The sequence below is a fragment of the Corvus cornix genome, chromosome 6, assembly GCF_000738735.6.
Source record: "Corvus cornix cornix isolate S_Up_H32 chromosome 6, ASM73873v5, whole genome shotgun sequence".
NCBI lineage: Eukaryota > Metazoa > Chordata > Aves > Passeriformes > Corvidae > Corvus > Corvus cornix.
Genome location: NC_046336.1, coordinates 259,680 through 286,236, shown reverse-complemented (window position 1 = coordinate 286,236; position 26,557 = coordinate 259,680). Strand labels below are relative to the sequence as shown.

Genomic DNA, 26,557 nt, shown 5'->3' with positions numbered 1-26,557 from the left:
AATTTCTGTGTATTTAGATAGAAAGCACTCCCAGGGCAAATAAACCTTCCAGCCAAATGTCTTCTAACAAAGGTTTAAACCCCTGGATCACATTCAAATCAACAGCTTTTCATTAAACACCCGAGGCTCAGGTCATTAATATTCAGTCATTCTCCCCCTTAAAGGAAGGTTAAGTGCTCTCAAAATTAGTGTGTTTGGATAATATGCTCTTTAAAGAGTAAATCCAGCAAAATTGTCTTGTTACTTTCAGCCTGTCAAATAAAGCCAAAGTCACTTTTCCTTGCTCCTTGTTTTTCTGCTGGCTTGAGCTTTGGCATCTTTGATGCAGTTGTCAAAAATTGAACTCGTGTGTCCTTCCTGTTGGCACAGACACATTATGAATTTTATTTAGGTTACATTTTTAGCAAGAAAGTATTTTTGTGCTGGTATGCATTGTAAGGGAAAGCATACAGTAGTATAATTTTAAGGACACAATAAATGTAGTTCCGTATCAGGTGAATGATAATTTTTGGTCATCCTAGTCAGTAATTTTGCCCTTACTCTGTTATTTTCAGCATTTGGAGCTCTTTTTTTTTCTTCTTTTCCTTTTGACATTAAAACCCAAACAGGTTGTAATAAATTTTCCGTATTCATTATTCAAATGGTAAATATCTGGTTTTTTCTCCTATGATAAATCTGTGTGGACAGTAGCAAGTTTGGAAGCAAAGATCTGAAATCCAAAATCCAGAACTTTTGATACTTGCAGGTATCACAGAGAAAGGTGTCACTTAAAGAAAAAATAGATTAGATGCACTAAGCCGGTTTTTGCTGTATCTGGCCAGTGGGAATAGAATTGTGGCTGTTTCAGAAGAAATGCTGCAGGTAAAGCTCTGAGGATTCCTGGGGGGGTTTTAGCCAATTCTTTGCCCACACAGTCCCTGTCTGGCAGTGTGGGTGTGGATCATGACACTTGTGGCACTCAGAGCCTCCACTTCATCTTCACTAAGGGCTTTACTCCTTTTTGCCTGTTTTCCATTAACAGGATCTCCTGGAGCTGCCCTGTTGGCCACTGTGTCTTTCTAGTAGAATGTAAGTTCTGTAAGCACAGGCAAGGTTGGGTTTGCTGCAACAGTCCCACTCCCAGGAGAGCATGCGTAGTTAAACATGTGATGCAAGAAAAGAGAATGCCTCTTAAAAAAGAAATTACTGCAAATAACTTGTTGCCTGCTTGATTTTGCTCAGAAAGTGGCTTTACATGAGAATGTGCAGAGTGCATCACGTTCTCATTGAGTTATATTTCTCTCTTTACTGTAATTTATTCCTTAGAGAGCCTGGAGCTGGATGAAGATAACTCATTAGTGTCCAGCTAAAGGTGACACTGACATCAGCATCCATTGTGGTCTGTGTCTTTTCGAATCTCCTATCCTATAGCCATATCTTCTAGGATGGCTATGATTCAATTAAGAAGAATCTATATGGGCTGTTGATCCAATTCTTATTCATTTGCAGAGAAATGAAAATAAATTGCTATTGTGATTTTATTTACAATGCTGGCTGTGAGCTGATAGTTATAAAATGGAGAATGGTTTAAAGAGCCCCATTCTGCTCCCAGTGGAGCCTACAGGCACCAGGCCAGTAACCACCTTGGAGATTTTGATTCCCATAAGATGGGAGCACTGTGGAAGGAGGTTGTGGGCTCTGCATCCTGTGTTCCATGTCCTGGAAAGACAGATCATCCCTGACAGGGAAATACTCAGATGTGAGGGACGGTGCTTCCAGCCACTGGTCTGCCTGTGCAAGAGCTGGAGCGGTTGTAGCTGGCGGGGCAGACATTGCTCATGGCTGGATAGGTCAGTCCATGTGGCTGCCTCACCTGTTGTGGAGCTTCTTTATCTTCATTCCGTTAGTGTTGGGTTTCAGATGCAACCAAGATGAGTCCGTTTCTCACTGCAACAAGGAAATGGGTCCTGCTGCTTTTATATCCACTAGAATTTTCATTGTTCAAACCTAATGTTGACAGCTCTTAACTTTTTTGATCACTGTGCTCTTTGGAATTCTCTTTAGCACTTCAAATGTGTCTGTCCTCACCCCTCGTTTGTTCTCTCTCTTAGCTCAGTGCTCCACTATAGTGTGATTTTCAAAGGGATAATGTAGAATTGGTTGCTCTTGAGCTTTTCTCAGCATCAAGCATTGTTTAGTCCTTTTGTTAGTGAATTCTCTCTGGGTCTGAGCCATTTGCATTGCCCTTTTCTAGAAACATTTGGGTTTATTTTTAATTCACAGTCCTCTTGAGCCCAGCTGTTACCCAGGCCCGGATGGTGGGAGTCTGCAGGTCTCCATCACTGGCAGCTCTCTGGATGACATGGCTTGTGTCCTGTCACCATCTGCTGCCCATGCAGCCATCACAGGAGATGGAGCTGGAAAAGATGCTTGTTGTAGGTCTGGGAAGACCCAAATCTGGCAAAATTCCTCAACCATCGCACTGCCCTTTCTATCAATGAGCTGTTTAGGACAAACAGTGTCTTCAGTCTGAGTTTCTCTAGATGCATAACAAAAATACTTACCTCAACCTTAACAATTAATGGATCAGTATCCTGTTGCCATATATCCTGGTTATTTCTGTGTCACTATTTGCACTTTTGACACTAAGTGACCACAGGATTTTGGCTTAGGTCCCCACATCTGAGCCCCGCAGAACAAAAAGCAGGAGTTGGGATGTCTTTGGCCTCATGCAGAGAAAGGTAGGGCAGTTACCTGCTGTCTGCTGAGCTCCAAGTGTCACCAACACTGAAGAGCTCAGAAATTATGTGGAAGGATGTTAATATTCCATGATAAAGCAAAGATTCAAAAAGACATATGGTTTCTCTGGTTTCTTCTTGTAGTCTTCTCTTGTATCAGCTGAAGAGCATGAAAATTTCTTTGTATGCTAACACCGGAGCTGTAGTGCTGTGTTGTCCTGTAGCAGAATTGACAAGTCCTTACATCATTATCCAGGGCTGCTATTTCATTAGGCGAATGTCAGTGTCAGGTAAGATCATGGGTTTGTCAATATAATGAAAATACCAGTCAAGTGAGGAAAAAGTCACAATTTTCCAGCTCTAAAAATTGATTTTTATTGCTCTTCTTGTAATCCTTTCTTTGGATTAAGTATTTATTATTGATGTGGTCTTTCTTTTAATCTTAATAGCTGCTGACATTGTAATTAATTTAAAAATACAACATTTTTGCCCAAATGGCACTATATTGAAATGAAAAGTGAACATCACATATTAGTTAAACAGCCCTGGCAAATGTCTTGAGTGCTAAGATGATTGCCTAAGCTTCTTGACAATTCCCTTCATCTTGCTGTATGGTGCTTGACCTTTTGAGATATTTTGGTGTTATTAATAGGTTTTAGCTATTATATCAGAAAGAACAAGGCACAGAAATATCATAAACTTTATCTTTTTAATGACGGCACTACACCACCTTGGGCATGCCAATGAAGGCACTTCCATTATGGCTTTTGAGGCACACTTAAACTATCAGTCACCAGGTAATGTGTACTCAGAATTGATGAGGATTTTTCTGGAATTTGAAAATTTGGTATTTGAAATTGCAAAAGGGTGCGAGCTGCAGAAGGGAGGTGATACACAGGAGAGGACAGGGTTCTGTTTCAAAGCTGTCTCTGAAACCTCTGCTGGAGGGAACCAGTTCTCAAGGTGGAGGTGTTTGAGCTGATCTCTGAGTAAAACTTAAAAAAGAAAAAGCAGTGCAGATAGGAACAGCAGAAATCCAACCGGCCACACAGCAATCCTGTGTCTGCGTTGGTGTAAGCCAAAACCTAGTATTTACATTCTCTTGATCTTCAGTTCCCTGATGTGGCTGTAGCGGGAGACAGGTTTCAATGTTGTCGTTCCTTAACTTTCCACCAGAAGTCACTGCAGGAGCTGTTACTACCTCTGGCATTATAGATCCGTGGAAAAGGTGTGTATAACCTTGTTATCCATAGGTCACCTGCCACCTCCCAACCAGCTCTTGGCTTCTGCCAACAGGATGGCCAAGTCACTTTTCTAAACATTCCCCATTGGGGTGAGATCCTGACTGGACAAGAAAGGTGAGTTGATCATGCCTTTGGTGCAGTGACTCCTGCCATGGACAAGGTCCGGGCTCTGTACCGCGCGCAGCGAGTGCCCCACGTGTTCCCTGAACGCTTCACCCAATGTGAGAGAGGGTTTTCACAGCCCCTGTGGGGGCAGAGCCCAGCGCTGCTTTTGCTGTCTCAACTCCAAACAGAAGCTGTGGTTCCAAGCTTTGCACAGGTCAGCAGTAAACAAGGTGAGCAGTTTGTTATGAGAAATGATGATCGTACCAGGAATAAACTGATCCTCTCGTCTTGGTGTGTCAGCTGTGATCCTCATATTCCTTCACTTCAGAGAGGACATTTTATACAGGCAGTCACGTGTTAAGGTCCCTTGATTCTATGTCCTTTGTAAAAGCTTTTGTGTCTGTAACTCCCATGTGCAGATAATGCACAAAAATAAATAGATTGTGGAGAGATAGTATCTTACCCCAGTAGTTGTACAAGAAAGATGGAAGGGCTCATATTAGCTGGTATTTATCAGCTAATTATAAAAATTTGCTCACTGAATAAAATATGGCTTGACCTTTAGATTGTTTCTTCCCAAGAAATGTGACAGTGTCCCTCCTTCTCCCCCATTCAGCCTGCTTGGCAGAGCTGCACGGTTTTTGTTTTGTTTTGTTATGTTATTGTTGTGTTTAAAAAAAACCAAAACCCTCAAACCCTTCTTTTGAGTGCTGTCAAGTTAGGATGAATTGGCCAGGGAGGCATGTTTATAGACTGTGTGAAGAACTTTGTCTTTGTGTGGGAATGCTGGTGACACTGGTATGGCTTGCCTGAATGAACTGCGATGACGCGGCTAATAAGGTGTCCTGCTGAGCGTCGCTGCAGCCTTTCTCAGACCTCCCACCTAATGCCATTCAGCTCCAGCTCAGTGTAGCTAATTTTTCCCATTCCCTCAATTCTTTAGGCCTCCTTACAAACAGAAAAGTCAACTTTCACACCGAGGAGAAGATAAGTGCTTTAGGAAATAATCGTGTAAACAGAATGTTACCTTCTGACCTGATGCTGATACCTTGGTCTGGGACAAAACCCAGCTGGCTATTGCATTCGACATGGCTATTAAAGGAATAATGCTGCTGATCCTCCTTACAAAGTGCCCTGAGAAATGGTTTAGCCAAATCACAGTGCCTCTTGTCACACTGAATCATGTTCAGCTGCTCTCTTCCATGACCAAATTGTTGATATTTAACTGCTTTCTTGTCTTCTCCATTCTGTGGAGGGGGGACAGTATAGGAGGGGGGAAAGTGTGAAAGCAAGGGGAAGTTGGTCCTATAATTTTCTGGCTGAATTTCAGTGCTTTGAAGTGTGTATACAGTGCCCATACAGCATTTATAGAAGAGGGGCATTTCATCAATTAACTTTACTTGTAGCTACTATAATGAGTACTTTAAAATAAATTGCAAAAGGATTTCAGTGGTTCCAATAACACAGAATTGTTCACTTTAGGACTGCACTGAACGCTGTTGCGTGTAGCAACTGAAATTAATAAGTAGGCCCAGATTTCCAGTAGGATTGAGAAGAGGAACCTCTGCCTCTTCCTTCTTTTAGTCTTGGTAGGGATCTGACATTTCCTAAGTGACTTTGGGAAAACTTCGCCTTCAGAGTCCAGGTAGCTGACACTGCCACCCAAGCTGAGAGGTCTGTCCTTAGGGCAGAGGAATTTGGGGTGCCCAGGCTCCCAGAGCAGACCCTGAGCACAGGCTTCTGCCGTGGCATTTGTGTGACCTCTCCCTCAATCGCCTGTGCTCGGTCCGGCCCCGCTGCTGTCCCAGCCAGGCTGGTCAGCCCAAGCTGAAGCTGCACAGCTCGGGGAGGTCAGAGGTTCCTCATAATTCACCTGATGCTCCCAGAATAACAGATGGTTTTGTCACAGGACAGCGTGTCAGGGTCTGCCATGCCAAAAGCTCTGCTGAGGGAACGAGGTTTGCTTGAAGCCTGACTGAGACAGCAGAGCAAGGATGTCTCCATTGCAGCACAGGAGCTTCTTTCTGGGCCTGTAAAGCTCTTGCTGATTCCCAGAGTGAGCCAAATTGCAGCTGTTAGACCAAAATAAGAATTATATGTATTTATTTTGCAGCAAAGAAATTGCAGCAGTAATTTAGTGTTAATTTGCAGTGACAGTCAAGTTTACTCCTTAAAAAAGGTACAAATCATGGATTTAAAACATTTGTCAAAACATTTCAGCATAGAGCTAACTTGGACTGTAAACTGTACTTGAAAGTAACAATTGCCTGAATGTTTCCTTCTTTTACTGCCCTGTCATGGCTAAAAACCTGTTCGGCTCTTTCATTCAACTTGTCTGCCACTTCTCAAAATACAGCAAGATGTGAAGACAAACACTAATCCATCCAGTGCAGAAGACTTTCAGTGTAGTGTCATCAATTAAAAATGTAGAATTAGTTTTAAACCATTATTAAAATATATTAAAATAATTAAGGTAATGTGTTCCAGGTGTGAAGAGTCTGTTATCAAGGACTCCTTGTGCAATTACATATTCTGTGTTTTTGGAACTGGTAGAGGAGAAATTATCTGTGGTGTTTATAGTTGTGTGCTCTAAAGTTTACCAGGGACATCAGTAAGCCCAGGTGGGAGCATGCTTTTTTCCTAGTGCAGCTGATTTGCCAATTTGTTATATTGACTTCCAAAAACGTGCAGAAGATCTTTCTTTGGTATGTTTTAAATGTGAGCAAACTCTTTTCCCATAAGCGATTCCTTCTGGAGCAAGAGCAAAGGATGAGAAGGGTGAATGTGTTCTTCCACCCTTTTCAAAATGAAGACCTCTTTCTGGAAAGGAAGGGCTGGCTGTCATCTGTTGGAAGAGTTTTCTGTTTCATTTACATTGAAGTTTTGGATCCACTCTGAACCCCTGTCCCCTCCTGATGGCCTGCCACAGGTCACAACAAGCAGCATGGCCAGCGAAGGCATTGATGATTTGTTGTGTGTGCTGGCATGTGGAAATGTGGAAGGGAAATACCTGTGCCTTGTGTACAGTCATGAAATTTTTGACTGAGTCACCTGTTTTGTCATAAGCTATCTAAAATTGTACAGGAATAGAGCCTTCAAGTCTGCTGAAACCCCTTGGGATGAGCTGGTAAAAGGTGTTAAAGGAAATCGCACTGGGTCCTCCCACTAAAACCATAGGATTTATGCTGGTGACATGGGTTGGCTGCGTTCTTTTTATATGGCTCAGATTTATCACTTCATTGAGTGATTCATGGCAGCATTTTTAAAGGAGTATTTGATTCGTGGTTAAAGGAAGGATATTTTTTAGAAACAAAAAGCAAAGGAGAATGACATAGATTTGGAAGCCTTCCTAGTTTTTCTGCAAGCACTCATTCATTTTTCAAAAAAATTGTCTTCTGAATTCTCAGTTGCCTCTACACATGTTGAACTGTACATATTTGTGGTTTAGAACATGGAAACACAAGAAATGGAGGACTTTTGTTTAGCTCTCACCCCAGTCCTAACACTTTTCCCTGTGTCCCTGGCCAGACTGGCTGTGTTTGCAGTGCCCCATTTCTGTCCCAGTCCCCTCAGTGACAGGCAGCTTTTCTGCGTGTTCCCAGGGGAGGGGATATTGCTGTACTCTTCTTTATTGCCATCTCCTTTGCGGACTTGTGGTCTGACTCTGAAAGCACAGTCGGGAAAACTAGTTCTCATGCCATTGATTCAGGGCAGTTTTAGGCACCAGAAAGTGTTTCAGCACAGAGCTATCAGAGTTCCAAACTGCAGAAAGAGGTCTAAGATTTGGGATCTCTTGAACTAATAGTAAGTTCCACTTACTAATAGTAAATAATGGCAAGGACAGTAGCTTACATACATGTATTAAGTTGAGTCACTTAACAGAAATTTCATTGTTAGGTACCCCACATCACTTAGTAAGTACATAAATGTGTGCGTCCTTTGCTGTGCCACTGTTGGGAATTTTCCTGTACACCTGAATTAATTTCACCACCTGTGAAAAGAGATGTGTCAGAAGCCACTTGGAGCATCATTCTGAAGAAGTAACATTTGGATTCTTACTTTAGTCTGTCATGAGACACTCTTTCTAAAATGTCCAACAAGACAAGCTACAGGGGGAGAAACTGGACAAAATTATAAATTGTAGAGCTGGCATTGATTTGTATGCAAATCATGTTTAAATCAGGTAATGTGCAGGACTATGAAATGACTGAGTTTTAATTAATTGATCAGAAGCAGACTAATCAGCTGGTTTGTTCATCAGTTTGGAGACATTTTTACAGACTATCTTTGGAATAGTCTGTTTATTTGGAAAATCTGTCTTTGCATAATAGAATCACAGGCATGGTTCTCATAGTCGCAGTTTGTTTCAAGAGGCCTTCAGTGGACCTTGATGTCATTCCTGCAATATGTCATTCCTGTGTCAGCAGTAAATGGCAACGAGCAGAGCCAAAGCTGATACATGAATCGGGACAGTTGGCAAAGCAAAATCAGTTGTTCTGATGTGCAAGTTGTGGATCCGAATTTGCAATGATGGTGTTAGCAAATGTGGCAATGTAAATGGTTTAACTTTTAAGTTCTCATTTTCCTTCAATTTTCCACGAGGGCACTAATCAAATTAATGTTTTGTGCAGGTCAGGAGTGACAGGTTTTTCTCAGGGCTCGCTGGGAGCTGACAGTGGGCAGTATTTATTAACAGTGCCAGCAGTAATCTGTCAGCTAAATGGAGGATTGGAGATATTCATAGTGGAAATGGATAAGTCTTTGCAAGACATTTTCTTCAAATGATCAGTGTCTTAGGCCCAATGCACATAATTTCTTCCATAGAATAATATTCCTTACGTAATAGATTACTGTTGACGAAAACTGTGAGATGTTTTCAGAGGAGGAGCAGTATCTCATTACAGATCCGGTATTACATCTTTCCTTACAGCTTTGAGAATAAATGGATGTAATGCATTAGAACTTGTAAAGCCATCTGAAACAAGTGCCTCCTCATGGAGCAGCAGTGGCTCCTGATTGCTGGATAATGCTTTACCTGTCTGTGTGGGCCCTGCCCCGGGTTCACCTGGAGTTTCTGACAGTGTAATGCTTACATGTTTATGTATTCCCAGAATGTTCACAGCGTATTGCCTGTGTTTGTTCCTTAGTTCTCACATCTTGCACACCCAGGGGGGTTCTGTGCATTTAGTGTGCATAAATTCTTCGTGGCTGTGGCACTCAAGTTTTGGATGTTTCATACCTTCCTCAGCCACCAATAGATGAATTATATTGATTCCTGGTTTGAAAATAAGCATGACTTGGTGCATTTCTAAATGCCAAGATCTCTAGAAGCTGCAAAACTGCATATTGTTGAGAGTACCTCACAAATGTTATTAATAATAGATTGTCTAATAATATAATGACAGTTTTTAATAACACAGGATTTGAAAGATGGATAGTAATGCCATATCTCCCTGGGCAGGACGGAGCAAAGGCTTGAGGAAAAAGTCAGTCTTCACTCCACGGCTGGAGCAATTACTTGTTAGGTGTTAGCTACAGCCTCATCAAAAATCTGCCATGAACAACACAGAGAGCTGTCTTGAGAGAACTGTAGCCAGTCTGGGAACCTCAGGGATGCCCAGTCTGTCGGATGGGATGGTTGATGTCTAGCCCTACCATGTCACTTCTCATGTGGTTCTCAAAGTAGCCAAAAACACTGGTAACATTACTTATATATCAGTAAACTCAAACATATTCTGAACTCACCGCTAATTCAGCATTCCTAATTCTTACCTGCCCAGCCCAAAGCCATGTCCTTAAACTTGCCAAGGTGTGAAGGACCTCCATGATACCCTCAAGATTTCTGTGGTCCCCAAATGCCACTTCTGCAAGATTTGTATGAACTGCTGCAAATATGCTTTCCCCCAGCTTGCTCTGTCACCCAGGAAGAGGAAATCAGATGCACTCTTGTACAGGGGCTGGAGATAGAATTGCCTAAGCAAAGAAAATCAACTGAAAAATACGGTTAATATATTGGTCCAGTATAAACTGGTAGTTTTGATGGTTCCAGTAATTATTTCTGAGACTGTGCTTAAGGATAATGTGTGTGTTTGTACATTGTTGTATGTATGTAAAGCCGAATGACAGGTTTGTTGTTTTCATTTTTTTCCAGAATTATAGATCAGCGGTTTGAGAAAGTTTCATATTTTGTCTTTGGAGATTTCAACTTTAGACTGGATGCCAAAGCAGTAGTAGAGGTAGGACTTCTCTTTTTCTTCTGTTGTAGACTCTACCAGGTTTGATTCCTCAATTTTTTTCCCTGTAGAAAAGCTAAAAGTGACTTAACAAAGTAATGTTAATATTGACATCAGACTTAGCCAAGACTACTTTTAACAGGAACATCCAACAAGTAACTAACATTGCGTGGTTGTGACTTTTGCCATCTCCTTATAGCTCACAGTGAATCAGAATAATTTCCTGCAAGCAGAGGAAGTACTGCATTACCTTCCTACTCTGAGGAAAAAACAAGAGGCATTTCCTAAATGTCTGTGATAGAACTCCACACTTTAAAAGTACAGGCAGTCATCAGTACAGACCTTTGTCCCAGTAGCATCTTGATGTGGAAGGGTGACTGGGAGATTTGTATAAAGCCAAAAGAATGTACTAAACCTTTTTGATTATGAGTTAACTTTGACTTGAATGCTGAAGCTCCAGGTAACATGGTTTCGGAAATAATACCCAGGTTGAAAACCAGTTTAATCTTACGGTTTCCCCACTTTAATTCTCTGAGGTACTGCAATGTTTTTTTGGTATTCTTGAGGGTCAGCATGTATCTTTTGAGCCAAAAGTTTTAATTTTGTAAATGAAGCTGTGGGAAATGTCCTGTGTGCCAAAGGCTGGCTTTCCCCCATTCAGTGGTACAGTGCTCTTCTCCTTCCTTATGTGATGAGTACTCCATCTGTTGAAAAACAGGAGTTTGATGTTACAACATTGCATATGAAACCAATAACTTCTTGGAATCCTTTCTATAGTGCATTTAGCCAACAAGCTTAAAGCATAGTTGAAATGAAAGTCAAGTCACTAATTCAGAATATGCAGCTTCATACTGCATGTGTTAAGGGTTAAGAGCTGCTCTGCTATCCTGTGGCTGCCTTGGTTATCATCAATGTTCAGAGATCACTTGATTTTGAACTATTATGCCTTTTTTCTTCACTAGTGATGTGATGGTGTTATTGATAATGTTCCTGTCTGAGAACACCTGTCAGTCACACTGCAGCAGTTATCTCCTGCACTCAGTACTGATGAAGGGTGCTCCAAGTTTTTCCTGACTTACACACTGCCTGCAGTCTGCAGGACTGAAACTGCAGGGGGTGTTTGCTTCAGTACCAATAGATTAAGATTTCTACATTTCTATCTGTGAGTTTCAAAATGATCCCCATCAAACAAAATACTGTCACTAACCCCAAGTGATGGAAACTGAGTGAGCTGCAGAACAAGTAGGGTGAACGCAGTGGGTTCTGAGCCTGACACAGTACTCAGCATCCTGGGAGTGCTTCCCCCCTGCCAGTTAATGTTGCTGCATGCGAGCACAAAAGGTGTAATTGGAAGATGAATCAAATTCATTTTCTCATTCTTCCTACCTAAGGTACAAGCCTGTGTGAGTGTACAAAGCACTAGAATAATACAGATTTTCTACTGCTTTTTTGGAGAAGTAGTATAGCCCAGTAATCAGAACTTCGCCCAGCCATTCTGCAATGTTAATTAGGCATAACTGAAGTTGATCCAGAAACTTCCACTTACACTTTGTACATGGACAGCTAAAGTCATAGGAAGTTTGTTTTGTAGTGTTCTGTACTTGGTGCAGTTTATAAATCAGTATGTCAGCAGACCCCAAAGCTTTAAGAAACAGTTGTCTCGTGTGTCTCAGACTGCCTCTAGGCACCAGAACAGTCCTAAGGGAGTTAACAGTCAGCATACAGCACTGGCAGTAAGGTCTGGCTCCTAGGTGACAGACCAGTTCCTAAAGTATAATTTGGAAGGGCAGAGCTATAGGCCACTTCTAAAGGGAATTGTACTAGGTAGGACTTGGTGGTCTGATTGTGTTTAAGATTCAGGCCGAAATCACAAAGTAGCTTGTAAAGGGTGTGACTCAAAGGTGCCATTTCTCTGGAGCTGGCTGAGTGCTGTGACCAAGGCCATGCACAGGTGGCAGTGGCAGAACAGGAACAAGAGCAGCCAGAGGTGCTTCTGTCCCAAACGCTCAGTACCAGCCCCAGGGTGAGCCTGTGCTAAGCTGGGAAACTCCCATTCCAAAGGCTATCCCAGTCCCTTCTGGTATTTAAACGTGTGCCCATGTAAATGGGTATTAACCACTCTTTGGACTATTCAGCAGTGGAATTAATACTGGGAATTGTAAGGGTTAATCCATTGACCTGTCATCTTTGTGTATGTTACAAGATTTATCTCTGCTTTTCTTGCTGACCTTTTGAATTCCCTCTTGAGACCACAGTTGCTGAACGCTTGAACACTGAGATGCTACAAGCAATACTTGTGTTGTGTAAATGCAGACTGTGGTTACATCAAACACAGAGAATAAAGTGTGTTTCTAAAGAATTTCCCAATTAAGCCATTTAAAGGGAGAATCTGAGAGCTGTTCAGAATGTGGAGTCCAGACCCTGACATGCAGTGTCCTAAATCAGATGCAAAAAATGTTGTATTAATTCATAATTAATAGACTATAAATCATTAATATATAATTTATTGAACACTTACGGGAGCTTTAATTTAAGGTCACATTGATTTCCTTGCTAGGAAAATGTGCTTTCCTGTTGTTGGTGTAATCCAGGGGAAGGTTGTTACTGCCACATGGGCAGTGCCAGGAGGTGCTGTTGCTGAGACAGCACCAGTGAATCTCCCAAGTGTGTTTGCTGGTCAGTTCCTGATCTGCTTTGGCAGCATCACTGGGGCCAGATCCCGGCACATCCCGCCGGGCCTGTGCAGCCGAGCTGGGGGGGCCAGTCTCTCTCCTTAAGGAAGGTGAATGCCAGTGCTTTATCATTGTAAAACATCCAGGAAATCTTCCATTAGAGTCCAGCCTCTTGGAAGACACCACCCTGTTCAGCCAGCAAAAATAATCCTTGTAGTTACAAAATGTATTTAATAAGGCAGTAACTGCAGAAGAGAGATGTACATTTCCTCAGGTTTTGGTCACTTTAAGGTATGCTGTAAGACCTGAATTTTCTGTCTGACAGCCAGCTAAATTCATTTAATCCTATATTGGCAAAGGTGGCTGAGGATTTGCTGCTGCTTAAATTCAAAGTTTTGCCTACTGAATTTTGTTTTTAAATGCTAGACTTTTTTGGGTGTTACAGCATTCTGATAATTTGCCCACTGCTTCCAGATTATCTTCCGGCACCTCTATTCCCAGCATATATGGAAGTGTTTGCAACATATAAAAAATTACACAAACTTTTCTATTGGTCCAACTATGAATTCTAGTCTATATCTATAGCTTATCTGCCGTGTCTCTAGTACAAGTATTGTCACAGCCTTTCACAGAAGCATAGATTTGTGATGTTTCTTTGTGTAGGAGACAGCTTTCCTGTAAGTTTTCCAAAAGTTCTGCTCTCTCCTTTTAAAGCTAACACAGGTCACTGTAATCTTTGCACTTACCAGAAGTACTTTGTAAATTTATCGTTGCACGTGTGACAAAGGTACTTGTTCTGTTTCTGGAAAATTATCTTCTAAAATTCAGTAGAAAGGAGATTTGATGAGGTGACTTTAAAGAAATGTGCAGCAGCAGTGAGATACACCGTAAGCTGAACTTGAAGAATATTCCAGAAATTAAATCATTATTATGAGTTAGTGTTTTGGTTCTTAAAAAGGTTATACATTACATGCTTGAAAGTTCTGAAATAAGACAACTTGGCTATCACCTGAATAAAACCAGGATACTAAAATCTCTGAACACGTTAAGAATAAGAAGGGAACAGGAGGTCGTGGGGATGAATGAGGGGGTTTATTACTAAGAACTGAGGAGGTCAGGTTACTTTTGTTTGAAGTGAGAAATTAGAGAAATGAAGTGACTCTGAGTGACCACATGGAAGAAGTTAATTCTCTCCCCTGTGGTGCCTGCTGCAGAGCTTATGGGGTTTCACGCTGTGACAGGTCCAAGGCCATTCTGATCTCCTCTTTTACCTCTTTTTTTCATGTAAACAACTTACTAGCATCTATTATTTTCTGTGAACTCCACAAACACTTGCTGGTGAAAGTGTGGAAGCAGAACTGGTCCCATAAATCTCTCTGTGGCTCCTCATTCACGTGGATCTGTGGAAGGGCAGTGAGAGGGTTGTGACCTCTGTCATTACGTGTGTGAGGCTTCCTACACACTGCATCCACGTGGCTGGCACTTTGGGGCTGGCACATGCAGGGGTGCCCTTTCCTCTTCTTTGTTAGAGAAGGTGCTAAAAACAGAGAGATTTCCCATTCCAGTTGGCCCAGGCACTGTGCTGGAACTTGGAGCTGCTTCCCTCCTGTTCCTTGCTCCAGCCCAGAGCATCTCAGCTCCCAGCTTTGGCTGTGCTTATCCAGAGAAGTGTTACTCCTTCTGTCTCAGTGAGCCAGTTTACCACTCGTGCTCTATTAAAGTCACCTTTCAAGTGTTTTAGGTGGGTTTTGAACAAGGAAGAGTATTTTTTTCAGTCAGCTGGCCTTAGTAACAATCTGTATTAATCTTTGAGAATTATTTTATTTTAATATTTAAAGAAGTTATTCACTGAAACTCTAAACTATAAGTCTTCCTAGTCCACTATGTGCATGTTAAGAAAGTACAAACAGGCTTAAGAAACTGGGCTTATTTTGACTGTTTGGGAATAAAACCCTCTTTCTGTCTGAGACTGCTGATTCAGAAGTCTCTTAAAAAAGTACCTTGTACTTCCAAGAAAAAAAAAAAGGATAATTATGTGCTACTCAGTCCCAAGAAAGGCAGGTCAGTAACAAGTTCAGTTTGTCAGGCTTTAGGAGAAAGTCACATTAATCACAAAATCCATTTGCTCAAGGTAAACCATAGTCTTTCTTTGTATCCAGGAAAAAACAGATTTGGTTTTTTTTCCCTCACTAAAGAATATTTTGTTTGGGTTGGTGGTGGTAGCTTGGTAAGCTGGAGAGGGGTTAAGTGTATTGTATATGAAAATTTATAAAGGTAGCAACAGAAGTGGTGTTTCAGGATTCCAGACATTTTGGCCTACAAAAAGCTTTCAAGCTCTACCTGCAGAAAAAGAAGTAATATCCTCATCTTAAAACTCAGAATTAACCTTGTCCACCCACCTTGTCTGCTCCATGGGTTACAGTGAACCAGAATATTTCCTTTCTAGAGTTCTGCCAAGCAGCCCTTTGATAAGCCATGACTGGAATTGCTGATTAAATGTTTTTTAGAAGGTAATAACTGCTTGTAAGAATTTACATGTCTGGATCCATCATTCGTTTGCACTGTGCCCCTCTGCCACCTCTGACCATGTAATTTTATATTATCTGATAAAATAGGAACGACTTCATTCTGGCATGACATCTTAGCTCCCACTGTATTGCTGATGCTACAGTGAGTCACGTAATTTCCATTTGATCACACCTTCCTGGCACAACGTGGTCTTTCATTCTGAAAAAGCCAGCGGGGGGGGTATCGTATCCCTTTATCCAGCGTGCCTGTGGCAGCAGAATTTGGAGGAGCACTCCTGTCAATGCCGCAGTGTGTGTGCCTGCAAAATGCAGACCTCAAAAGCTGATGAACAGCTTTTCACGTCTGAATAATTGATTTAGATCTTACTCAAATCTGAAGAGATATTTTAAGTTGAATTTGTTCCATCCCATGCATTGGACACTAACAAGGATCTTTGCAAACTCCAGCCAACAATTGAGCCATTAGTAATTGTTATAAAAAAGATTAATAGTTAATTAGACAATTGTCACTGATTTGAAAAGCTGATTCAAGTGAGGTAGTCAGGTGATAGATGGATGTGGAGACTTAATTATCTCCTCCTCGGTACAGATGTGCTTCCCTGGACAAAAACAGGTCACCCGTCAGGATGAGGCTCTTGCTGTCCTCGTGCATACAGGAGACAGCACCAACCACCTGGCTGTCTTGTCAGGTACAAATATTTGTGTGTGTGAATATTTTTTTAAATCTAAGTAATATTTGCAGAAGATGCTTTGAATGCATCAGGAAAAGGCCGTGAAAGAATTGCACATTCTTCTTGTTACAAACACAGCTGTAACTTTTTATTTTTTAAATTCTTACTAATTTTGCTTTGAGAAACCAGTAAAGTTTCATTGCATTAAAAATACTGACATGGCATAAAAAGCAAGTGTATGTAGTTGTGGGCGTAGTCAGTTATGCCTCCCTCTCCCAAACCAAACCAGACACTGTTACCTTTCCTGGGCAGTGATAACGTGCAGGTGTCCACATATCCATTTGGAATATCAGGTACAACCATTTAATTCATGGCCAGGTGGTAAGCTCCAGTAGGTCCTGCTCCATAGTGGCTGGTAGTTTAAAACTATAGCAGGGTTCCCTTCCTCGGGCAGTAAAGTGATACTAAGCCATTCTTGCAAAAGAAAAAACACTTTGCTTTATTTCTGAGATAAACCTGCACATCAGGGAATAAATCAATAGCTTACAAGCTTCAGATCATGTTTTCATTCCAATTAGGAAAGCATGTAAAATCCTAGATTGGTTTTATAATCTCAAACAGTTCATTGTAAATACCTTCCTCTCAAAAAGATTTTAACGTTCTTTACAAGCTCAAATGTTTCTAGGAAATGCTGGAAACAACATCCTTTGTAAAATGAAAGTGTAACAAAGATTTGTTAAATTAAAATGCATACAATTTCAGGTCTAATAAGGAGAGCTTTATTAATGAAGGTAAATGGCAGCAACACATCTGAGGCACCTGCTAAATGTTCATTATAAATTACTCTCGCAGACACTGTGATGAGTTTTATATTGTCGCCAGACTTATAAAAGCATGCAGATTGCTTCCTCAAGGGACTGGATATATTTACTTAACAGTGTAGTTAACCGCAATTACTTATTTTCCAGTGATTGCAAATGGCCTCTGCATTAAGGATACATGTGGCTACTAGGAATTATTCAATTACCTCTCTTCTTAGTAGTCTAAGGCAAACCCGAGCTCGGATTCCCAGAGGCCAGACAGCAGTGTATTAACTCAATCTGCTCCTCAGCTTTCTGCTGGGGCCAAGCTCTGTAGACATGAGTCCTCTCAGCAGAGCAAGCTTGAGAAATGCTCATTACCCTGCAGCTGATTTTTTGACATCTTTCATTCCATACTGATGCTGCCACACATATTGGCAAGATTCATAGGAGGTTAATTAAATCCATCTTCAAAACAACGAGGGGCCAATGAGCCATATCCCCGTTGCAATAGTAAATTAAATGATGCAATTGTTTCTGCTTCCATCATAGATAAGGGGAGAGATGAGTGAATGGATTGTTCTCTGGCTGCCTCCTCTGGGGCCCCAGAGGGTCTCAGAGCATGTGGTCATAAACCTGCTTTTAATTTGTGGCTGCAGGAAGGGATGACACTGCTATCAGCAGGCAGAGGTCCCGCACGGCGTCATCATGTGAAGGATGGCACTGTAGAAACAGGGCCTCTTTGCAGCGGTGCTGAGCAGCTCCTCCAGCTTCAGATGCAAATTTATACAAAGGCGGTGACAAAGCAGAACAAAAAAGATGATACGTTCATCAGACTTAGCAGTGCCTGGTCCGTAATTAAAACGTACACAAATTAAATACAATTATCTCGTGCTTTCTAATAGGGCTGAGCGTCATTAAGCTAATGAATCCCACGGTGTGTAAGCTGGGCCCCGCGGCTGCGGTTGTCGCAGTGTCCGTCTGCTGCCGGCGGCAGCTGTGCCCTCAGCTGGCACTGACGGCGGGTGACAGCGGTGCCAGCAGCGCCCGTCCCCAGCGCCTCACACCTGCCATCCATCACCTGCTGACAGCGCAGGCACGGCTGGCACGGGGAGCAGTCCCAGCCCTTCCTGCTGCTGGGTGCTGGCTGCCGGGGATGTGCGTGCCAGACTCAGAATGGGCAGCGAGAGCACGGGGCTCGCTGCTGGTGGGTGAGCGTCTGTCATCGGGGGCAGGTGGCACCTGGGAGCTCCTGACAAAGCGGCCAGAGTTATCCACAGGGCACCTGGCAGCTTTCCCCGTGCTGGCTTCGTGCACATGGATAAACGGCCTCGACAGTGGCTCCTAGTTGATAAAATCCTAATGCCAGATCCAGGTATCCACTGCAGCCTGCCCAGGTGTAACGTGCTTGTCTGTCTGCAGGAGGCAGGTTGATACCTGCTGGATGACAGACTGTGTTGGCCAAACTTTTTGACATGCCCAGAGTTTTGCACCTGTAACGTGGGGAGCGTTGGAGTCAGAATATGGGAAGCAGTTCATCCCATGCTTTACCTTTAAGCAGTGGCAATCAACCATTCTCAGTCAGGGCAAGAAGGCTTGTGCAGCAGGGACTGTGGCTAGAAAAACACACATATAACCAACAAGTAATAATATCTGGACTTTAAAGTTACTCTTATCTAGGCAGGTGTGTTTGAATAATTTAGTGGAGTATTGTAATGCATAATGCAAATCTGTAATAAGTACTTTAATAAAGCCACCTGTTAATTGGCTTTTTGCTTATTTCTAGAGTAGAAACTTGTCAGCTCAAATGGGGCAAAATACCACCTGGGTCGATGCTATAAAATCCCTTTTTTAAAGAATTATGTCATTTTAGAAGGAATGGATGTACCTGCAAAAAATGCATTCTTTTTACTTTTCAGTTTATTCCTGGGTGTTTCTGCAATACAAAATTTTAACATCTGTGAATGAATTATGCACTAGTATTTGAAAGGCACCCACTGATGATCTAAAACAAAAGGCAGGGGGAAGGAAAGGCTTACACTCTGCTTATTTGCAGTGTGTCAAAAGCCTGTGTATACCTATTTTTATTGCCAAAAATGGAAGCCTAGACAGAGTTTTTTTCGAAGAAATCACACTGTGTATTAAAGAATGATATTTTGCTGGCTTATCAAAAGCAAAATTGGGTAGAAAGAATTTGGTGTCTATCTGAAAATCGAGGAGCAGGATTATATTTGCCTCTATCATCAGCGACTCCTGTTGCAGTGGCAGATTTTATTCTTGAGTTGGAGTCAGAAGTACAGTGAGAGTTGATTAACTGAATGCACAAAATCTCTGGATGTGTGTGCAGCTATGTTAAAACATTAAAAAATTTCTTTATTTTACCTGAAAATAGTAAGTCTCAAAAGTTGTAGAAAAGTGCACTAAGAAACCAAGATGGATATTTTGTTAAAGAAGAAAAACTTTATTTAGATTTGATCAGTCGTAAATGTGGTTGGCCTAGGGAGAATGGAGAAACAGTGATGCCTAAAGTATGTAAAGCTCATTGGTGGTAGGATATTGTATGAGCCAGGCAGCAAACAACGGTGGTGAGAGACGCCAGTTGCTGTTGCATTAAATTGTTTGGCTTGTAATTCACATCTGGATCACATCTGTTTCCATTGCAGTTAAAGCCGCCTTAGCCAAACTGTGATTATCTGAACTATCTCGGCAGATAAAGCCCCTCAGACTCCCCGGCTCGGGTTGGTGCATGTCACAGTGGTCCAAGAGGCTCCTGAGTCAGAGGCAGCACTGTGTCCTTCCCTTGAGGCACAGGCAGTGTGAGCAGCTGCCATCCGTGGGGTTACCCCGCGGGGCTGTGCTGGCCCAGCCACTGCACTGCTCTGTTCAGCTCTGCTCGGAGCCCTACCCAAGGTCCTGCTTTGCTAGAGGAGAGGAAGAACTTGCCATCAGAGTTTTATCCTATTTTTTAGGATAAAAAAGGTATTTATTGGCTCCTCTTGTCGGTAGTTTATGCACCTTTCCTGTTTTACCAGTCACAGTGGCCCCAGAGCTCTGTCATACCTCCATGGTGCAGTGTAGGACAGATAGACATGCTGTTACCAGGGATAGAGTAGCTCAAGAGGTTCAGCTTTTTGACCTGTTACAAACTTTATTCATTCTTGCTTTTCAAGTGGCCTTAAATTAAACAAGGTATTAGTAATCTTTAATGGAAATAAACCTAGTGGCTTGACAAAGAGTAAATAAAATGTGCAGTCTTTAGTCAAAGAAATTCTTCCATTCAGGTTTTTTAAAGAAAACATACCAGATTAAATTCTCTTGCCAGACTAAATTTTTCAATTGTATTTACTAATTGAACCAAATTCTTCTAACACTGCAAGCTCCTGCTAGCTTCAATGTACTTTGTAGCTCTCAGTTCCCTGCCTGTCCCATTTCTTTCCTTTTTTTTAACACATTCTTGGATATGTAATTATCACTTAATAAATCCGCTTTTAGATTATTTCTGTTTGATTCCATCCCACTCAGACATGCATAAAAATGACAAAGATGCCTATTTCCCCAGTTGACTGCTTATTCATCAACCAGATGATGGATTGCCCCTTGCAAGAAGAATATAGGTTCTCTTGAGTTTGGTTCTTCGTGGGATCTCTGCCATGAAGCTGTCAGGATAGAGATGTTCAGAATATTGTTGGATTGTACCTTAAAATGCAAGCATACACGTACATACATGTAATACTCTTTGGCAGACAGATTTTTTATTTGTTTCTCTTTCTTCCAGCTTCTCCAGCCCTCTCTGCACTAACACAGGCAAATGGATCCTCCTTTCACTGTAAATTAGCATAGACATCTGTATTAATTTTAAGAAGGTTCAGAAAACACACCCTGAACTGCTTAGCACCATGGAATAAGCACTTGCAACTTGTTACTTTTCTCTCTTTCATGGTTCTTGCTCTGACAGTTCTGTAGCAGAGAGGGAAGAAACAGGACAGCAGCTTCGGTTCCTCAGCCCCTCTGAGGAGGACTCACACAATGGTAATTTCTAAAAAATTTGTATTGGATGCAGGTCTCCACTGTATTTTATCCTGCGCATTATTAAAGGAAACTTTGACTTTCCCATCTACATGATGTGTCCACAAATCTACCTTTATTAGTATTGACAATTCAGACAATTTTCAGCAAATTTAATTAATTTCAGCAATTTTACCTTTGTCAGAATAGGATTTCCCATGATGTATCATTTTTCCCGGTCCCAATTTGAGATGAGAATTTGACATTTCAAAGCAAAATACATAAAGTGGCAATCTCAAATCAACTGTAACAGTTGCTGTAACATTTAGGTTGCTCCTTCTCCAAGGAAAGAAAGATAAAGGTTCCTGGCCCTTTATGTAGTCGTACAGCAATGGGTCGCCTTTGCCTGGTACCACATGGCAAGAGAGGTTCTCCATGTCCTGCGCTGCCTGAAATACCTCTTCAGTCTGCAGCCTTACCAGAGAGATCAAACTGGTTTCTTCTCACAGAGAGGCCAAAAGAGTGAGAAGGGGGCAGAATGCACGTTCTAGTAGTGACTGAGACATTACCTCCTGTGAAAATTTTATCATTCTATCTCTACCTTATTTAAAATCTAATCCTGAATTTTCGCATTACTGCTTATACAAGAAATGTGTTAGGGTGTAATTTGCAGCTCTTACAAGCTTTCACAAGGGTCATTAATAATTGTGTAGTATTTTAATATGTAAAGCTGTTAAGGGGTTAAAACCAATTGTATGAAAAGAGGTTATAGGATCTTTATCACATGTTGTTTATCTGATCAACAGTTAACAATTTAAGACAGTATTATCCTAGGAAAAAGAAGATTTGTTTCAGATACTGACATAAACATCCCCTCATAATAGTGGCTTTTCATTTACTGCGTTGCAATGTACCATAAGCTTAAAGGCACAACAGCTTCTTTGTGTGTCTCAATAATGCCCATCCAGAGTGATGTCAGTCAATTTTTGACCTATACAGTCTGATGTTATTCTCAACGATCATGGAATAGATTTTTTTTTTTTTTTAAATGAGTGAAGAGTATGCCAATAAAATCCTTGAAAATTATCATGTTTCTTCATGGTGTCTTCCTCTGGAAGAACAAGGTATATTACCACATGGACCTTTCTGTGAAGTCATGTTTCCTCTGACTTCTGCTGGTTTTTGTTGTTTTCTTTGTAGCTGACTTTCCACACTCTCGTGTAATTTGCCCTTTCAGTGGGACAAATAAACACTAACAATTAAATAGCACTTTCTGTAGAGGTAGGAGAAGACACAGTGTATATGAAACAGCCGCCTGGTAGGAGCAATTCAGCCTCTGTGATGGCACTCTTGGGGTCCCATATAAAAAGTGTTTGATGGGTCAGCCCCCTTGTGCTCCTTGGAAACAGTTCCTGCAAGGTAGGAAAAAAGGCTGTGGAGTGGGTCAGGGTTCCTTTAGAGCGCATAGAATGCCTCAGGGGGATTCCCCCTCCTGGCACACTGCTGTGGGTGGTACTCCCCATCCCCAGCAGAGGCAGTGGGAAGAGGCAGCACACTGACACAGTATCTCAGAAAGATATGCTCAGCCCCTGCTGCATTCCTGTCATAAAGGGAGCAAATCAGCCTCCTGGGGCGCAAACATCTTCCTGAGCTCTTAATGAAGCACGTCTTCTCAGCCCTTGCCAGGCAGGATCACAGCAGGAACACAGACTGAGGCCCCCGTGCTCAGTTTTGCCCGTGAGGTTCAGTGCAGCGGGGCTATTCAGTGGCTGTAGATGATTCCCATCATCTCCTGTCCAGCTCTGAGCACAGCAGATAGCTCTCAGACAGGCAAAGGCTGTTAGTTTGCTCTCCAGCTTCAGGAAGTCTGGGATGGATTACAGTACACTGCTGCTGGTTGCATCCAGGTCTGGTGCTCACTGTGTTCTGGCAAGCCTGGTGCCTGGCACTCGGGTCCCCTTGCTCCCTTAGAGACAGCAAAGAAATGCATATACTGGGTGAACTCCTTATGGAGATCACATTGTGTTTCTAAAATGCTATTTCTAGATTATTTTTATTCATATAACCCTAATGCTTCCCTGAAAATTAAACCAGATGTAATTTTTTTGTTTGTTTTCAGCTGAATGCAGTGTAAGTGTAGTACTGTCATTAATCTAGCAGAACACAAACATAACCTGGGTTGAGTTGGACTTTAGTGTGGATCCTGTATTTCCCCCTCAATGTCATTTGGGGCCTTTTTAATTATGGAGTCTCTGCAGCCCCTGAGCTGCTGTTGGAGAAGCATCTCCAGACTTCAGCTGCACTGCTGTCTGTCTCTTCCCTTCAGTGGGAACCGTGGGAGTATCACAGGAGGTGGCACTGTGCTACCCTGTCATCACCAGGTTCGGAGTAGAGTCAAGGGTGTGCTGAATGCTTGAGTGACAACAGCTGAACTTAAGCAAGCCAAAGGTCCAAAGTATACAAGAGATTTAAATTAAAGATTGCCAAAGTGGGATGGAAATTTGTTTTTCTTCTGTCTGCTGGGTATTTTACATTATATAAAATGAATACTAGATGATAATTGCCAGTATAGTGTCTTGTATTGATTTAATTCAATAAGCAACTTCACCTCCACCTTTTGCATGCACTTGCCTTAAAATATATGCATTATGAAGGCAGTGATTCAAAGTCTTTAGGAAATCAATATCCAGACAGGATTCTGTTCTTCAAATATTGACAGCAGAATAACTCTAAGAAACAATGACAAACAATAAAAGCGAGGTTAGACAAAATGAAGGCTGCAATTCTTCTGTTGTTAGGCTGTGCAGAGTGCTCAAACCGCTGCCTGATGCTGCATATTATACGTGCTTCAGCAAACAGCTGACGTTGGCCTTTTGCTGTCAGAATTTCTGGTGAAACCTGTGACCACTGAAATGAAAGGGAATTTCTGCCAATGATTCCTATACAGTTGGCTGTTTCACCTGATTTTTTGCTAATAACTTGCACAGATTTCTTTCAGCCATGTGTGTATGTAGACTGTTAGCGTTACCATTGTTCCCACCTTTGATAATTTCTCTAGAACTAAATGGAACTTGCACTGAAGTCGGTGAATTACAGTTTTTTAACCGATCAGATCTGTGTACTAGTTTATAGTGGGTTTGCAGTGGTAATTTTAAAATCCTTTAATATGGGCAGCTCAGTTTCCTGCACACTGAGTATAGTTCTCAGAAGTTAAAGTCTGTCCTTTGTAAAACATGTCACAGTTAGTGCAAGCTGCACTGGTTGCTTAGTTGATAGCAATTCTGAAATCACATTGTTGTAGGTAGTTCAGTACTGAAACTACAAGTAATGCTACATTATTAGCACTCATGCAGAAAAAGCAACCTTTCAGTGCCATTCAAAACCATGGTCTGTTTTGGTTTTCTTACTCTGAAATATCTGGACACAGTCCAAAAATTCAGATAGATATAAATTTTCTTTCCCTTAGGTGTGGAAGGCTTATGAAGGATAGCTCTTTATAGTATTACCCCACTTGTAAATGTCATTGAAAGAGTCAGCAAGACTTATTTTTCATTTCTGTCCTTTACTTTTGCAGTTTTAACAAGTGCTGAATTTCACGGGGGTGTCAACATTGTACCCATAAAAGGTTCAAGAGCTCTCTTCACATCTGGAAGTAGAAAGATCATTAAGGTTTTCCCTGAATGTACTGGAAATCTCTTTAACTTCGTGTATTTGTATATAATTTAAAAACAAAGGAAAGCTTTGAGCTGCCAATGCCTGGGTGATGTTTCCTGACAGATCAGTCAGGAGAAGGAATTTCAAGAGTAGGAATGGCCAATTGTAATTGCCCATCTGTAACCAACAGGCTTGAAAGTTGGTTTAGAACAAATTGGAGTACCTGGGACATTGCAGAATTTTAGAAGAAGAATAAATTTGTTCCTGTAGTTAAAGGGGAAGAAAGGGGGGAAACACCAAGCAGGGTTCTCATAGCTGATGGCTCATTAGCTTGACATTCATTTCAGGCAACCTAATGCAAGAGTTGGTAATGAGAAGAAAATTGAGAGAGAAAATGCAGTGACAAAACATGCTTGAACAAGGCAGTTTATCCTGAGATTAACAACTTGGATGAAGGTGGTGAAGTGAAATCAAGTGATCCTATGGCAAGATGAGTTTGTTGAAAACATCAGTGTTTAACTTTGCATTTGGCTGTGTTGCACTTGCAGGAGCACCAAGGGGTCAGTGGCAGAGCAGTGGGAGACACCAAAGGCAAGCAGCTCAACCTCAGCTCCCACAGCAATGCCATGGCATAATCATTCAGGCATCTTTAGGTAATTTTTTTTTTAACTGTGTGTTTGACTTACATGTGGCTGCTGAGCTTGTGTATTGAAATCCATTGCACACCTCCACTGCATGTATTGCAAAGTCATGGCTTGGTGTGAGAGGAGAGCAAGGCCCTCTATCCTCTTACCCAGACACTGGGCCAGAATCTGAGTGCCAAGGAGGAATTGTTTTCAGAGCTTGTAGAGCCAGGTTTGTTGAGCCGGACTTCCTTAGAGATCTACTCCAGTAAACTCAGACAACCCTTGCCAAAAGGTCAGAGGGTTTCCCAGGAGTCTGCAGTCAGAAGGCTGCGGTTTCATACTTTGCTGTGTTCACAGCAATGTCCCCCTTCCTTTTGTGTCTAAGTGACATTCAGAAGCTGCTAACAGACAATTTAAAATGAAAAATCATACGTGGGAAATTAGCCACAAGAGTGATTAATAAGTGGTTCTGTTCCTGGAGTGGCCGCCAGAGGAATTGGTGAGTGTCCTGTGTCTTACCAAGAGGTCATGCCTTTCTGAAGGTTTGTTTTAGTCAAAGAGGTGCCATTTGCTTCGGTTGAGGGTGAAATCAGTGCCACATAGGATCTGGTACATATGATTAGACTAGACAAATGCACAGTCACTTTTGGATGGAGTTTCAACCTCTAATTTTTTAAAACTTCCTGAGCAGACTTAGATACCTTCAGTCTCAGCTTTGTTTGTCATTAAAATAATTCCTACTGAGTTTGATGCTGGTAGAGGAAGATTCCAATTCTTTATTTCTTTACTGTGTGGGTCTCATGGATGCTAATAACTATCAAGTTAAATCTGCACCTGACCACAAGCAGCTGATGGAACTTTCCTTTTAGTCATCCACTGTATGCCCGATAGAGACAATCAATAGGTAAAATATGCAAATGTGTGGAGTTCAAATGAGGGCTGCCCTAAACAGGACTTAAGCTATGCACCCGCCTTTGTGCCAAATTTTGCAGGGTTTTTTTCTCCTGTAATGAATACATGTATTTTGTGCATTGGAGCATGGCACAGGGCCTTTTGGATGGCAGGCTCTTCAAGAGAGAGGAAGAGAGTTTTAATCACAAAAGCAGAAACTTCAGTCAGAGGAATGATTCCACACTTTGTTTCATTTGTAAATGCTGCGTTTTGGCTATTGTGAAACAGAACCCCAGTCCAATTCAGGACAGCGCTTCAGGGATTCTTTCCATGGGGCTTTTTGAGTCTGAAATAGTGCCCATGAAAAGAGCAGGAGATTGAACATAATTTGTTCCAACAGCTAGTCTAAGA

At 41.8% G+C, this 26,557-nt stretch overlaps 1 protein-coding gene across 4 annotated transcripts in view; it reads left to right on the top strand.

Annotated features, from left to right (window-relative positions):
• The window catches only part of INPP5A (inositol polyphosphate-5-phosphatase A), a 193,120-nt gene that overhangs the window by 117,729 nt on the left and 48,834 nt on the right, over window positions 1–26,557 (top strand). For all 4 annotated transcript variants that reach the window (XM_039553867.1, XM_039553866.1, XM_039553870.1 and 1 more), the window contains exon 9: window positions 10,218–10,302. In XM_039553867.1, the coding sequence (XP_039409801.1) occupies window positions 10,218–10,302 (85 nt within the window). The remainder of the gene's footprint in view (window positions 1–10,217; window positions 10,303–26,557) is intronic.